This window comes from Leptodactylus fuscus, unplaced genomic scaffold (genome assembly GCF_031893055.1).
Source record: "Leptodactylus fuscus isolate aLepFus1 unplaced genomic scaffold, aLepFus1.hap2 HAP2_SCAFFOLD_92, whole genome shotgun sequence".
Taxonomy (NCBI): domain Eukaryota; kingdom Metazoa; phylum Chordata; class Amphibia; order Anura; family Leptodactylidae; genus Leptodactylus; species Leptodactylus fuscus.
In genome coordinates, this window is record NW_027440970.1 from 235,243 (window position 1) to 249,351 (window position 14,109).

The 14,109-nt window shown below is 45.8% G+C and overlaps 1 protein-coding gene across 1 annotated transcript in view; it reads right to left on the minus strand.

Annotated features, from left to right (window-relative positions):
* Window positions 1–2,898: 2,898 nt before the first annotated feature.
* Window positions 2,899–14,109, minus strand: part of LOC142188991 (uncharacterized) — a 29,179-nt gene continuing 17,968 nt past the window's right edge. Inside the window, exon 9 of the mRNA XM_075262092.1 lies at window positions 2,899–4,615. Within this exon, the coding sequence (XP_075118193.1) occupies window positions 3,210–4,615 (1,406 nt within the window). The 3' untranslated portion in view covers window positions 2,899–3,209. The remainder of the gene's footprint in view (window positions 4,616–14,109) is intronic.

Genomic DNA, 14,109 nt, shown 5'->3' on the forward strand with positions numbered 1-14,109 from the left:
ATCTGTGGTCACATTGGCAGAGATCTCCACCAGAGCCTCCAATGCTTCTCTCTGCTGTTGTAGAGGAGGCCTGCAGGGTGTATAATGGTGGATGCATCAATGTCACCCTGGGAGAGCCCTTCACAGGGGATCTACCCTTAAAGGGGTTGTCCCATCACAAGGCTCCTATCTATACTGCTTGTTAATGTGGATGTAAGACTTTTCCTAAATACATTGCTTCAGCAAAGCTGCTTTGTTTGTCCACTATCTTACGTTATTCACTTCTTTGTGGCCACAGCCCCTGACTTATCTGCTCATGAGTCCAGTGATGTATCTGCTGCTCTGAGGGGGGAGGGAGGAGGGGCTAAGTGCAGGGGAGGAGCCTGTGTATCTAGCTATTCCTGTGTCTGCACCATGTGACCTAGGTCCCTGCTATCAGATAGAGGAGCTGCTTTCAGTTCTTCTGTTCTCCCAGTTATCAGGCTAGCTAATACAATTGTGTTCATTATGGCAGAGACAGGCAGTGTCTGTATGTAACACAGAATGGAGTTGCTCCTGCCTGTACTTCATAGTCCAATATGGGTGGGCGGAGCTACATGCTGATTTGGGGCACGGAGCTAAACAGCAGGTTGCATGTGAAACCCCGCCCACCAAATGATGCAAGAAACCAGGAAGAAAGAAGATTTTACAGCAGTAAAGACTGATGAGTGTGTGAGGTGGGAATACCCCTTTAAGTACTATCATGGTGTCTATCATAGTGATATGTGTATGGTAGTGGTGTATGATAGACACCATGATGGTACTTAAGGGTTAAGAATGACATTTCATGGCTCTTTAAGGGCCTTTACATCAGGGCACCATTAAATATAATAATATTGGATCCCCGATTGTGACTGGTTACGTGAAAAGAAATCATTGCACCATATTGACTTCCATTGTTTAGCGATCAGTCACAATATTCCTGCCACGTGGGTGACACCAATCCCCAGCTGTAGTTGGTGCACAGACATCGGCCCACTGTGTGGCTTCTCTGATCCACACATAAGCAGTAGAGCAGTATGGCAGTGCTTCACCTTATACTCAGGAAACGAGGGAGAAGTGGGAGCCACAGCTTGGCCTAGTGAGGTTGATGGTCTAGTGCCCTAGTGGTCCAGGAGGTAGGAATTGGAGGAGACAATAGATGGCACCTGGTGTTGGAGCTGGGCCTGTACAGTCGGGTGGTACTAACCTCTGACCTTGCTGTGTTTTTGCACCATTGCCGCTCAAAAGATTGACCAAGTGGGCCATGAAAGCCATGTATTGTCCGGCTCCGTGGAGTGCACCGTTCCCCAAGGTCAGGCGCACGTTCTTTGACACAAAAAATGATATGGCGCTCAGAGGGTTACTGCGGTACCAGCAGGTCAGACAGACTGTATGTAACCCTACCCCCCCCCCCCCCCCAAAAAAAAAAACAAAAAAAAAACAAAAACATGCAGGCTACAAATATGGGTAACATAGTGATTTGGCACTGAAAAGGTGACCTAGGCAGTCAGGCTGTATGTGAGAGCGTGGGCAGTACAGAGGAGATTGTCTCTCCCTCCTCATCTGTCTGCATTCATCCCGTCTGATATTTGCTGCTCTCATACATCAATGTTTTTGCCCTGCCCTTGTTCACACATTGCAGCTTCATTTTCTCCATCTCCATAGTCTTATTTAGTGCCCTTGACATCATCACTGTGGCCTCTCCACGCACCATTAATGGTTGGCTAAGAGACTTTCAGGGGATGATGGCAAAAGCCCATCTGGGTCACAGATCATGTGACCCTCCCTCCTTGGTTTCATCAAAAACATAGAAGTGTAATGGGTGGAAAAGCCCCCCTGGTCCATATGGATGGCCCCTATATTATGACCATTTACCTTGGACACGCCTCTTTATCCCTGCCATACTTACATCTGCATACTGTAGCTCTCTCCACTGCATCTGCTGAAAGTTTGGAAAAATTTGGGTCAAATTCAGGAAGTTACAAATGGGTTTGCCCATTTCTAGTGCCCACGCATAGGCCCATATGGCAAAGTATTGCAAAATCATGGTTTTGAAAAGCTTGTGCTCTGGTGTCACACCAATCTGAACACATAGTGATGACCAACTACGCGCGCCGATTGAGGTTATGAGTCCTTGGGGTGGACACTATAAGAGAGGAGAGACCCGCAGATTGCTTTCTAGTGAGGGGTTTATTGTCTCACTCTGTACAGAGTCCTCTCCATAGACTTCTGCGTGAGACTGGATACAGGTATGAATGTTACTAGAGACGAGGCTGGGGGAGGAGAGAGGATTGCAGTCTAATGAATATGATGGTTCTTATATTTACCTATACTATTCTATAAGGCCGATCTATAGGAGGTCATAAGGCTGAATAAATAACATATTGAGACAAATAATGGAAGACTGATACGGTCTTTGAGATAGTTCATCATATATCATCATCTATAGATATATCTATATCTATCATTGGCTATTAGATTCCAGACACCCCCCTTCTAAACATTGCAAAAAATAGTTTGCTCCAAATATTCTATAGTTGTCACTCTATTTTGTAATGTATACATGCTTCATATGTTAGAACAATTCTGATTGGAAGCAACTCCCTAAAGGCATCATTTCCCTCCTATATAGTGTCAGCATAGTCCTCATCCCTCACTGTCACAATCCCTAGGACTGTGGGAGAAAACACCCTCAAACATGGGGAGAACATACAGACTCCATGCACATGTTCTCCATGGTTGGAATAGAACCCAGGCTTCCAGCACGGAACCAAAGCCCTGCCATGTGACACAAACCCTCCCACAGTAGGCTGAAGAATGGGAAGCTCACAGACAATAGAGAATAACCAAAGTCTACCACCATGTTCTGTTCCAATTTATTTCATGTTTAGTTCACCAAACACTATAGAATGGGTTCTGCACCGGCAATACAGTAAAAACGATAACTGTTTACAGCCTCCCTACATGAGAAGGTGATCCACCTCAAACTTCCAGGAACGTTGTCTCCAGGGTCACCGGCTCTTCTTCCTGTAACAAGTTCTGTCAATGCCCTTTCTGGAGAATAATAATCTAATAATCTCACTGATTGACGTCCTGCTCAGAAGTTCTTATCATGCCTTATATCACAACTCTATAGAACAAGTCAATAAAATGTCAATTCTCTGAAAAGTTAACAAATTTGATTTTCTGGTTTTTCCATAAATACGGCATCAATATGGCTTCTCCCCCATGTGATTCTTCTCATGTTTAACAAGATTACCTTTCCTTGTAAAGCATTTCCCACAATCTGAACATGAATAGATCTTCTCTCCTGTGTGACTCCTCTGGTGTGTTACAAGACTGGATTTATTTATAAAACATTTCCCACATAGTGAACATGAATATGGCTTCTCTCCCGTGTGGTATCGCTCATGTACAACAAGGCTTGATTTATCTATAAAACATTTCCCACATTCTGAACATGAATATGGCTTCTCTCCTGTGTGAAGTCTCTCATGGGTAACAAGACTTGATTTAATTGCAAAACATTTCCCACATTCTGCACATGAATATGGCCTCTCTCCTGTATGACTTCTCACATGTGTAACAAGATCTGATTTATTTATGAAACCTTTACCACATTCAGAACATGAATACGGCTTCTCTCCCGTGTGAATTCTCTTATGTATAACAAGACTAAATTTACTTGTAAAACATTTCCCACATACTGGACATGAATACGGCTTCTCTCCTGTGTGAATTCTTTCATGTGTAATGAGGTTTGATTTATTTACAAAACATTTACCACACAGTGAACATGTAAATGGCTTCTCCCCCGTGTGACTTCTCTTATGCCTAACAAGATCAGATTTATGTGTAAAACTTCTCCCACATTCTGAACATGAATATGGCTTCTCTCCCGTGTGACTTCTCTCATGTCGAACAATATCTGATTTATTTAAAAACCGTTTTCCACATACTAAACATGTAAATGGTTTCTCTCCTGTGTGAATTCTTTGATGATCGTTGACTTTAGCTTTAGTGATAAAACATTTCCCACATACCGCACATGAATATGGCTTCTCTCCTGTGTGACTTCTCTGATGTGTAACAAGATGGGATTTTTTTATAAAACACTTTCCACATTCCGAACATGAATATGGCTTCTCTCCTGTGTGAGTTCTCTGATGATCATTGACTTTGGATTTAGTAATAAAACATTTCCCACATTCTGGACATGAATATGGCTTCTCTCCTGTGTGACGTCTCTCATGTGTAACAAGATCTGACCTATTTGTAAAGCATTTCCCACATTCTGGGCATAAATATGGCTTCTCTCCTGTGTGAATTCTCCTGTGTACATAAAGATTTGATCTTTGTGTAAACTCTTTTCCACATTCCCCACAATGAAACCTTTTCCCCTCTTTCTGGCTGGTACTTGTGGTCACAATCTGTGGTTGGTGAGAAGGTTCCTCATGATTTGGGGGATTATATGATGGATCTGTACTGTGACGTCCTGGATGTACATTAGGGGTAATGAGGTTTTCTCCTGAGGAGCGCTCCATCATATCTTCATCTTCTCCTTTATCACTTACTGATAACATGACGTTTCCCTCAGAGATCGCACTGGGATTTTCTGTGGATTACAAATAGATTTGGTGATTTTCTACTCACATAATTAGAGAAATGAATAACATTCCTATTAGACTGAAAACACACTTGCAGTTTTTGATGAAGTCTTATTAAGCTAATGTTAGAGGTGGGTCGAGCAGGAAGGACTTTCTGTCTATTTCCCTTCCCTGTTGAATAACCTACTGACTGCAGCCAAAAAAGCATCAAAATCTGTCAGAAAACTGCAGGTGTGAATCCAGCCTTACAAAGCTTTTAAGTGTGTCTCTGGGTCCTAGTGCTCTTCTGTTCACATTGGGCTTTATTGCAGCATAGGGATTCCATTAGGGATGTCTTTAGGGACAACGAGGATCCCTGGGCCAGTTACTATCTCATCAGTCCCATTATCTTACTGTTCCATCAGCTGAAGAGAAACCATTGCAAATGCTGAGAGGCCAAATATACCTAGTGGTTTATGTCTTAGAAGGAGCCAGACGAGGGCTGGTGCTAAATCTGTATATAGTATATCTTATACACTCACCGGCCACTTTATTAGGTACACCTGTCCAACTGCTCGTTAACACTTAATTTCTAATCAGCCAATCACATGGCGGCAACTCCGTGCACTTAGGCATGTAGACATGGTCAAGACAATCTCCTGCAGTTCAAACCGAGCATCAGTATGGGGAAGAAAGGTGATTTGAGTGCCTTTGAACGTGGCATGGTTGTTGGTGCCAGAAGGGCTGGTCTGAGTATTTCAGAAACTGATCTACTGGGATTTTCACGCACAACCATCTCTAGGGTTTACAGAGAATGGTCCGAAAAAGAAAAAACATCCAGTGAGCGGCAGTTCTGTGGGGGGCGGAAATGCGTTGTTGATGCCAGAGGTCAGAGGAGAATGGCCAGACTGGTTCCAGCTGATAGAAAGGCAACAGTGACTCAAATAGCCACCCGTTACAACCAAGGTAGCCAGAAGAGCATCTCTGAACGCCGCACAGTACGTCCAACTTTGAGGCTACAGATGGGCTACAGCAGCAGAAGACCACACCGGGGGCCACTCCTTTCAGCTAAGAACAGGAAACTGAGGCTACAATTTGCACAAGCTCATCGAAATTGGACAATTGAAGATTGGAAAAACATTGCCTGGTCTGATGAGTCTCGATTTCTGCTGCGACATTCGGATGGTAGGGTCAGAATTTGGCGTCAACAACATGAAAGCATGGATCCATCCTGCCTTGTATCGGTAACGGTTCAGGCTGGTGGTGGTGGTGTCATGGTGTGGGGAATATTTTCTTGGCACTCTTTGGGCCCCTTGGTACCAATTGAGCATGGTTGCAACGCCAAAGCCTACCTGAGTATTGTTGCTGACCATGTCCATCCCTTTATGACCACAATGTACCCAACATCTGATGGCTACTTTCAGCAGGATAATGCAATGCCATGTCATAAAGCTGGAATCATCTCAGACTGGTTTCTTGAACATGACAATGAGTTCACTGTACTCCAATGGCCTCCACAGTCACCAGATCTCAATCCAATAGAGGAGCATCTTTGGGATGTGGTGGAACGGGAGATTCGCATCATGGATGTGCAGCCGACAAATCTGCGACTGCAACTGTGTGATGCCATCATGTCAATATGTTCAAAAATTAAAGTAGAGATAACCAATGCTACGTGCCCAGTTAATAAACAAAAATTGGAGATAGGTAGGTAACTATCAGGGACGTATTTAAAATTTCACTTTTATTGATATGTATTAAAAGCTATACTTAGTACAAGACAACATAACAAAAATGTGGTATAAAATACCCCAAAATTAACAAAGGTAATGATAATGTGCAACCACCTAGCCTGTGGGGGAGTGGGACACACCGTCCTCCACAATTGTTTATTTACCCCACTAGTGTTACACTTCTTATCTTTGTTGTGGATAATGGGTTAAAGAGCAGGGCTGGAAAAACGTGTGCTATAGCCGCCTATGTTATCTATAGAGTACTGGCAGGCAAATAACTCCACTGCTATAGATTTTTCCTTCCCATAAGCTGGAGCTACAGTTAATAATTCATTTTGTTAAAACACTGAAGCTCTCTGCTGTGCAATAAAATGCCTACAAAAGAGGACTTGTTAGCAGGCTGGTATACAGAGTAACCGGATAGTAACACCTAAAAGCTAAGGTAGTTATCCGGGTAGAGCTGCTCTGCTGCTGATAAATCACAGGCAGCTCAGGCAGCTCAATTCCCCTTGCCTGCTTTAGGGCTAAAACAATAGCCGAGATTGTCTTAAACTTAGCCTGACGCGGCGTTTCAACATACTAACACTCTCCCTGTCAGCATGAATCATCAGAGGCTTTTGTTGTGCACAGGAGATTAACTGACCACTATCTAAATCACATTAGCGTCTTATGATATGACTCCCGTTTCCCCCATGGCATTGATGTTTAGCCATCATGTCAATATGGACCAAAATCTCTGAGGAATGCTTCCAGCACCTTGTTGTATCTATGCCATGAAGAATTGAGGCAGTTCTGAAGGCAAAAGGGGGTCCAACACGTTACTATCATGGTGTACCTAATAAAGTGGCCGGTGAGTGTATGTCCTGCAGCAGCACAGAAGGGTCTTTATAAGAGCCCCCTCCCACTATCTCACCCCCAATATCTCTTTATCTCCCTCCACTATCTCTTTATCTCCCTCCACTATCTCTTTATCTCCCTCCACTATCTCTTTATCTCCCTCCACTATCTCTTTATCTCCTCCCAACTATCTCTTTATCTCCCTCCACTATCTCTTTATCTCCTCCCCACTATCTCTTTATCTCTCCTCAACTATCTCTTTATCTCTCCCCCCCACTATCTCTTTATCTCTCCCCCCCACTATCTCTTTATCTCTCCCCCCCCACTATCTCTTTATCTCCCTCCACTATCTCTTTATCTCTCCCCAACTATCTCTTTATCTCTCCCCCCCACACTATCTCTTTATCTCTCCCCCCACACTATCTCTTTATCTCCTCCCCACTATCTCTTTATCTCTCCCCCCCACTATCTCTTTATCTCTCCCCAACTATCTCTTTATCTCTCCCCCCCACACTATCTCTTTATCTCTCCCCCCCACACTATCTCTTTATCTCTCCCCCCCACACTATCTCTTTATCTCTCCCCCCCACACTATCTCTTTATCTCCTCCCACTATCTCTTTATCTCTCCCTCCCACTATCTCTTTATCTCCTCCCCACTATCTCTTTATCTCTCCCTCCCACTATCTCTTTATCTCTCCCCCACTATCTCTTTATCTCCCTCCACTATCTCTTTATCTCCTCCCCACTATCTCTTTATCTCCTCCCCACTATCTCTTTATCTCTCCTCAACTATCTCTTTATCTCTCCCCCCCACTATCTCTTTATCTCTCCCCCCCACTATCTCTTTATCTCCCTCCACTATCTCTTTATCTCTCCCCCCCACACTATCTCTTTATCTCCCTCCACTATCTCTTTATCTCCTCCCAACTATCTCTTTATCTCCTCCCCACTATCTCTTTATCTCCTCCCCACTATCTCTTTATCTCTCCCCAACTATCTCTTTATCTCTCCCCCCACTATCTCTTTATCTCTCCCCTCCACTATCTCTTTATCTCCTCCCCCACTATCTCTTTATCTCTCCCCAACTATCTCTTTATCTCTCCCTCCCACTATCTCTTTATCTCCTCCCCACTATCTCTTTATCTCCTCCCCACTATCTCTTTATCTCTCCCTCCCATTATCTCTTTATCTCTCCCTCCCATTATCTCTTTATCTCTCCCCCCCACACTATCTCTTTATCTCTCCCTCCCACTATCTCTTTATCTCCCTCCACTATCTCTTTATCTCCTCCCCACTATCTCTTTATCTCTCCCTCCCACTATCTCTTTATCTCCCCCCACTATCTCTTTATCTCCCTCCCACTATCTCTTTATCTCCCCACTATCTCTTTATCTCTCCCCCCCACTATCTCTTTATCTCCCTCCCACTATCTCTTTATCTCCCTCCCACTATCTCTTTATCTCCCTCCCACTATCTCTTTATCTCCCTCCCACTATCTCTTTATCTCCTCCCCACTATCTCTTTATCTCCTCCCCACTATCTCTTTATCTCTCCCTCCCACTATCTCTTTATCTCCCCCCCCACTATCTCTTTATCTCCCTCCCACTATCTCTTTATCTCCTCCCCACTATCTCTTTATCTCTCCCTCCCACTATCTCTTTATCTCCCCCCCCACTATCTCTTTATCTCCCTCCACTATCTCTTTATCTCCCCACTATCTCTTTATCTCTCCCCCCCACTATCTCTTTATCTCCCTCCCACTATCTCTTTATCTCCCTCCCACTATCTCTTTATCTCCCTCCCACTATCTCTTTATCTCCCTCCCACTATCTCTTTATCTCCTCCCCACTATCTCTTTATCTCCTCCCCACTATCTCTTTATCTCCTCCCCACTATCTCTTTATCTCTCCCTCCCACTATCTCTTTATCTCCCCCCCACTATCTCTTTATCTCCCTCCCACTATCTCTTTATCTCCCCACTATCTCTTTATCTCTCCCCCATCTCTTTGTTTTTTTGGCTCGTGGTACACAGGGAGGTTTATTCTTGTTGCCACATTCCCAGGCTATGTGAGGGACAACGTGCCTGGAGGCTCCTCCTGAGCAGGGAATGAGATACTGTAAGCCGAGCTTTGTGCTACCTAGTGGATGAAGAAAGAGGCCGAAAGGACTGCGAGAATGTGGTTATAGCCTTCATTTTAGGCCGGCACCGCATCCTCTGGCGCCTTGTGCACATGTGTTATATCAAGTGAAGGAGGAGCGAGCAGCAGGAGACACTGACAGAAAGCAACACTCCTACAGGTATGTTACGTCCCGGAAGGGGTGGAAGCGATGTGTGGGATTGCCCATTTAAAGTCTCTGATGTATGAGGGCTGGCGCACTGTGCCTGGCAAGCCGGACCCTCAGAGTTTAAGGTACTTTGTCCTTCTGGGGATTTCCTTGTCCATATTTCTGCTCGTACAATGTACTGAAGAGACATCCCGTGGTAAAAATCTCTCTAAGAGGAATTCTGGGAATTGTATAGAGTGCCCGCAGTTGTTCCCTGATGTGCCTGACGTATGTATAGTGTGTACAGGGTCGGCCTCTCCACCAGTCCTCAGGCTCTTCTGAAACTAAGCAGAAGACTAAACCTGAACACCGTGGTAGTGAGGACAAGCCCTCCAAGATATGTAGTGTCTGAGGTTCAGCAGATAACAGGCATTGTGTCCGTCAAAAAGAAACCCAAAAAGTTCAACCAGGATTCTTCTTTACTTCTGACCTAAGATTCCGTCTCACCGATTTCTGAAGATAATTATTTGTTTACAAAAGAAAATACTGAGAATTCCTTGCGGGGATCCAGTATTATGGAGACGAAATGGACATTTCTAGCTAGAAGATTGGAGCTTGGTTCCTGATTTATAACTTTGTACAAACTAAATCCTGGGGATGTGAAGCTTGGGAAGAACCAGCCAGAGCTGATCCAGCAGTGGTGAGATTCTCTAGAAAACCCATTTTTGTAGCAGATTATTCAGATCTTCTTAAGGGTCCAATGGATTGTAGAGCTGATATTTTTCTTATTGGTGGTCTTATCTAAAGCCGACATGGCCGCCGTTCCTGTGTCCAGGGAATTAGAATTATGGCTAGGTCAGTTGGGTAGAGACATCCAAGATGGCGTTCCCAGGGAAGAATTAATGGAGCAACCTTATTCCCCTAAACTTGCTGTAGACTTAGACTTTACTTCTGATTCTCCCTTAGATACACTAAGAATAGCCGCAGAACACCGAGCAGTCACCAAAGTGATGAGACCAGCCCCATGGCTAAAGCCTTGGACAGAAGAAGCTACTTCACCATACAATCTCTGTTCTATGCCTTCTGAATATCGGAGACTTTTTGGGGAGAAATTGGATCAGCTTCTGGAAGCCAATAAGAAGGTGAGAGCCCTGGACTATCCTCAGGCCAATAGAAGCTTTAAGCCTTGTCTCTGTTATCAGAGAAGATACAAATTGTTCCTGACAATTCTACCCCTGCGACCCTCTGTATATCCCCCCAGACAGATGTGCCTAGTGGAGAGGGTCAATAAAACCCTTAAGGACCTGCTAAAGTGGGCGGTTAGTAAAGACAGCACAGATTGGGATTGCCTACTGCCCTATGTAATGTCTGCAGTCCGGGAGGTTCCCCCAGTCCTCCACAGGTTTATCCCCATTGGAGTTGGTATATGGTAGACACCCCCGTGGTCTCCTAGACATGGCAAAGGAAACCTGAGAGCAAGAGCAAACTCCTTACAGGGGTGTAATAGAACCCATTACCCTGATTCTGGACAGAATCACAGCAGTAATGCCCATTGTGAAGGAACATATGGAGCGGCCCAAATGGTCCAGAGCCGAGTCTATAACAGAACGCCTAAACTTAGGACCTTTAGTCCCGGTGATAGGGTGTTGGCGTTGGTTCCCATGGTAGAAAGTAAATTTCTGTCCAAATGGTAAGAGCCACATGAGATTATTGGAAGAGTGGGGGAAGTAAAGTATAAGGTACCAGTCGGGCAAGAGGAAGCTCGAACATATATACCATATACATGTACTAAACCCTGGAAGGACAGGGAAGTGTTGGCGTCAGTAGGTGCCCCTATAAGGTTACTGAGGGGCCCAGAGCAGAGAACCTGTCTAAGGCCCAGAAACAGGAGACAGAAGAGTTGGTGCAGAGAAATACTGATGTGTTTTCTGAGTCGCCGGGATGCTCCCGTGTGATAGAACATGACATTTTCACCGAGCCGCAGGTATGGGGTAATCTAAAATCTACCTGAAGCTCACAGACAAGCCATATCTGAGGAGGTCAAAGATATGTTGGCACTTGGGGTAATTGAGGAGTCTAAGAGCGACTGGTCCAATCCCATTGTTCTGATCCGTACGCCAGATGGTTCCAGAAGGGTCTGTAATGATTTCCGTAAACTGAATGAAGGGTCAGAATTTGATGCCTTCCCGATGCCCAGACTCGATGAGTTAATGGAGAGGTAATCTTGTCCTGGTCACATGGAGTGAAGAGGCCGAGGGGACATCCAAGAGTTGGGGTCAGGCCTCTGTAAACAGCCGGTTTTGGTCACACCTGACTTTACCATAGAGTTTGCGGTTCAGACTGACCCCACTGATGTAGGGTTAGGGACAGTGCTGTCCCAAATGGTGGGTGGTGAAGACCCCCAGTCACTGACCTGAGTAGGAAGCTTACACCCCCGGAGAGACATTATGGCATTGTGGAGAGGGAGTGCTCAGCCATAAGTGGGCCCGGGAATCCCTAAGGTACAACCTCCTGGCCGACACTATAAGCCCGTCACTGCTCACTCCCCTCTAACATGGATGTGCCGCACTAAGGAGAGGAACGCCGGAGTCACCAGGAGGTCTCGGACCCTGCAAAACTTTAAAGAGGACCTTTTACCTCCTGCGGCACATGCGCTTATAGGCTTTCACATTCTGTGCCCCCCATGCAGAGCTATCAGTGCTGGTACCGTAGCTCTTCACTGTCAGAAGGGAGTTTCTGACAGTCAACCAGGATTGCCCCTCCTCACGGTAACGTCTATAGCGCTGTACTGTGAGAGGGGGCATTCCTTACCGCCCAGCCATGACACTGAGTGGTGAGGAAAGCCCACCCAGTATTCGTCTATGGACTCTACTATCAGGAGGGGAGGGGGAGTTCCTCACCGCTCTCACAGTACATCGCTATAGACGCTGCTGTGAGGAGGGGCGTTCCTGAATGACTGTCAGAAACGCCCTTCTGACAGTGAAGAGCTACGGTACCAGCTCTGCATCGGGGGCACAGAACGGGAAAGCCCATATAAAACCGCATGTGCCCCAGGAGGTGAAAGGTCCTCTTTAAGTTCACTGTGGAACACAGGGCAAGCAAGCAGCAGGGAATGCCGGACCTACTGTATGTGAGCTAAAGGTGTCCGCCCCTACAGGTCTGAACAAAGGGGGGGGAGGGGCGGTATGTGAAAAGTGAATGAGTCCTGATATATCAGCCCCAGGTTTCTAACCTATGAGTGGTCCAGAGAGTAGGCCTCAGTCCCAGGTATGGGTCATAGGCTCATTACTGGGCCATAAAAGGCTGCAGAGCCGACACTTCAGGGCAGATCCTGGGGGAGAGGAGGCGCCGGGGTCTGTGCTGACATATTCAGAGTCTCGTGAGACTGTATTACGCTAGTTTGGTGTATTCGTGTAGGTAGTGGTTAGTTAGAGCTCGGACGAGCAGGGTTTTGTTTGCCGTTATTGTGCCTGAAGTTAAGGCTGTATTTCATTTGCTCGTTTTGCGCCTGATGTGAAGGTTTATTTATTTCACAGTTTTTTTGGGTTTTTAAAAATAAATCGGTTGGCTACAGATTTGTGTCCCCGTCTCTGACTGGTTGGGTCGGCACCGCTTCTACCCAGATATCTTCCCCACACCCCTTAACAAAGATCTAACGCTTTGCAAAAAGATTTTTTCTAAAAGTTTCCATATTCTGACATGGGTAACTTTTTTATATTCGCGTGTACAGGGGTGTATAGGTTGTCTTATTGGGTGGAGTCAGGTGTACTTTATAACATTTGGGGAATGTCTGATACTTTGATCACTTTTTATTCAAATTTTTATTACAGACGAAACAGTGAAAAAAAAGGTGGCAGTCTGAAGATCGGGCGGTAGTTTGTAAAGTGGGCGGCAGTTTGTAGAGAGAGTAGTAGTTTGTAGAGCGGGCGGCAGTTTGTTGAACGGGTGGCAGCGGCAGTATGTAGAGTGGGCGGTAGTTTGTAGAGAGAGCAGTATTTTGTAAAGAGCGCGGTAGTTTGTAGAGCGGGCGGTAGTTTGTAGAGCAGGTGGTAGTTTGTAGAGAGGGCGGTAGTTTGTAGAGCGGGCGGTAGTTTGTAGAGCGGGCGGTAGTTTGTAGAGCGGGCGGTAGTTTGTAGAGCGGGCAGTAGTTTGTAAAGAGGGCGGTAGTTTGTAAAGAGAGCAGTAGTTTGTAGAGGAGGCAGTAGTTTGTAGAGCGGGTGGCAGTCTGTAGAGTGGGCGGTAGTTTGTAAAGTGGGCGGCAGCGGCAGTTTGTAGAGAGAGTAGTAGTTTGTAGAGTGGGCGGCAGTTTGTTGAACGGGTGGCAGTATGTAGAGCGGGCGGTAGTTTGTAGAGCGGGCGGTAGTTTGTAGAGCGGGGCGGTAGTTTGTAGAGCGGGCGGTAGTTTGTAGAGCGGGCGGTAGTTTGTAGAGCGGGCGGTAGTTTGTAGAGCGGGCGGTAGTTTGTAGAGCGGGCGGTAGTTTGTAGAGCGGGCGGTAGTTTGTAGAGAGGGCGGTAGTTTGTAGAGAGGGCGGTAGTTTGTAGAGAGGGCGGTAGTTTGTAGAGCGGGCGGTAGTTTGTAGAGCGGGCGGTAGTTTGTAGAGAGGGCGGTAGTTTGTAGAGCGGGCGGTAGTTTGTAGAGCGGGCGGTAGTTTGTAGAGCGGGCAGTAGTTTGTAGAGCGGGCAGTA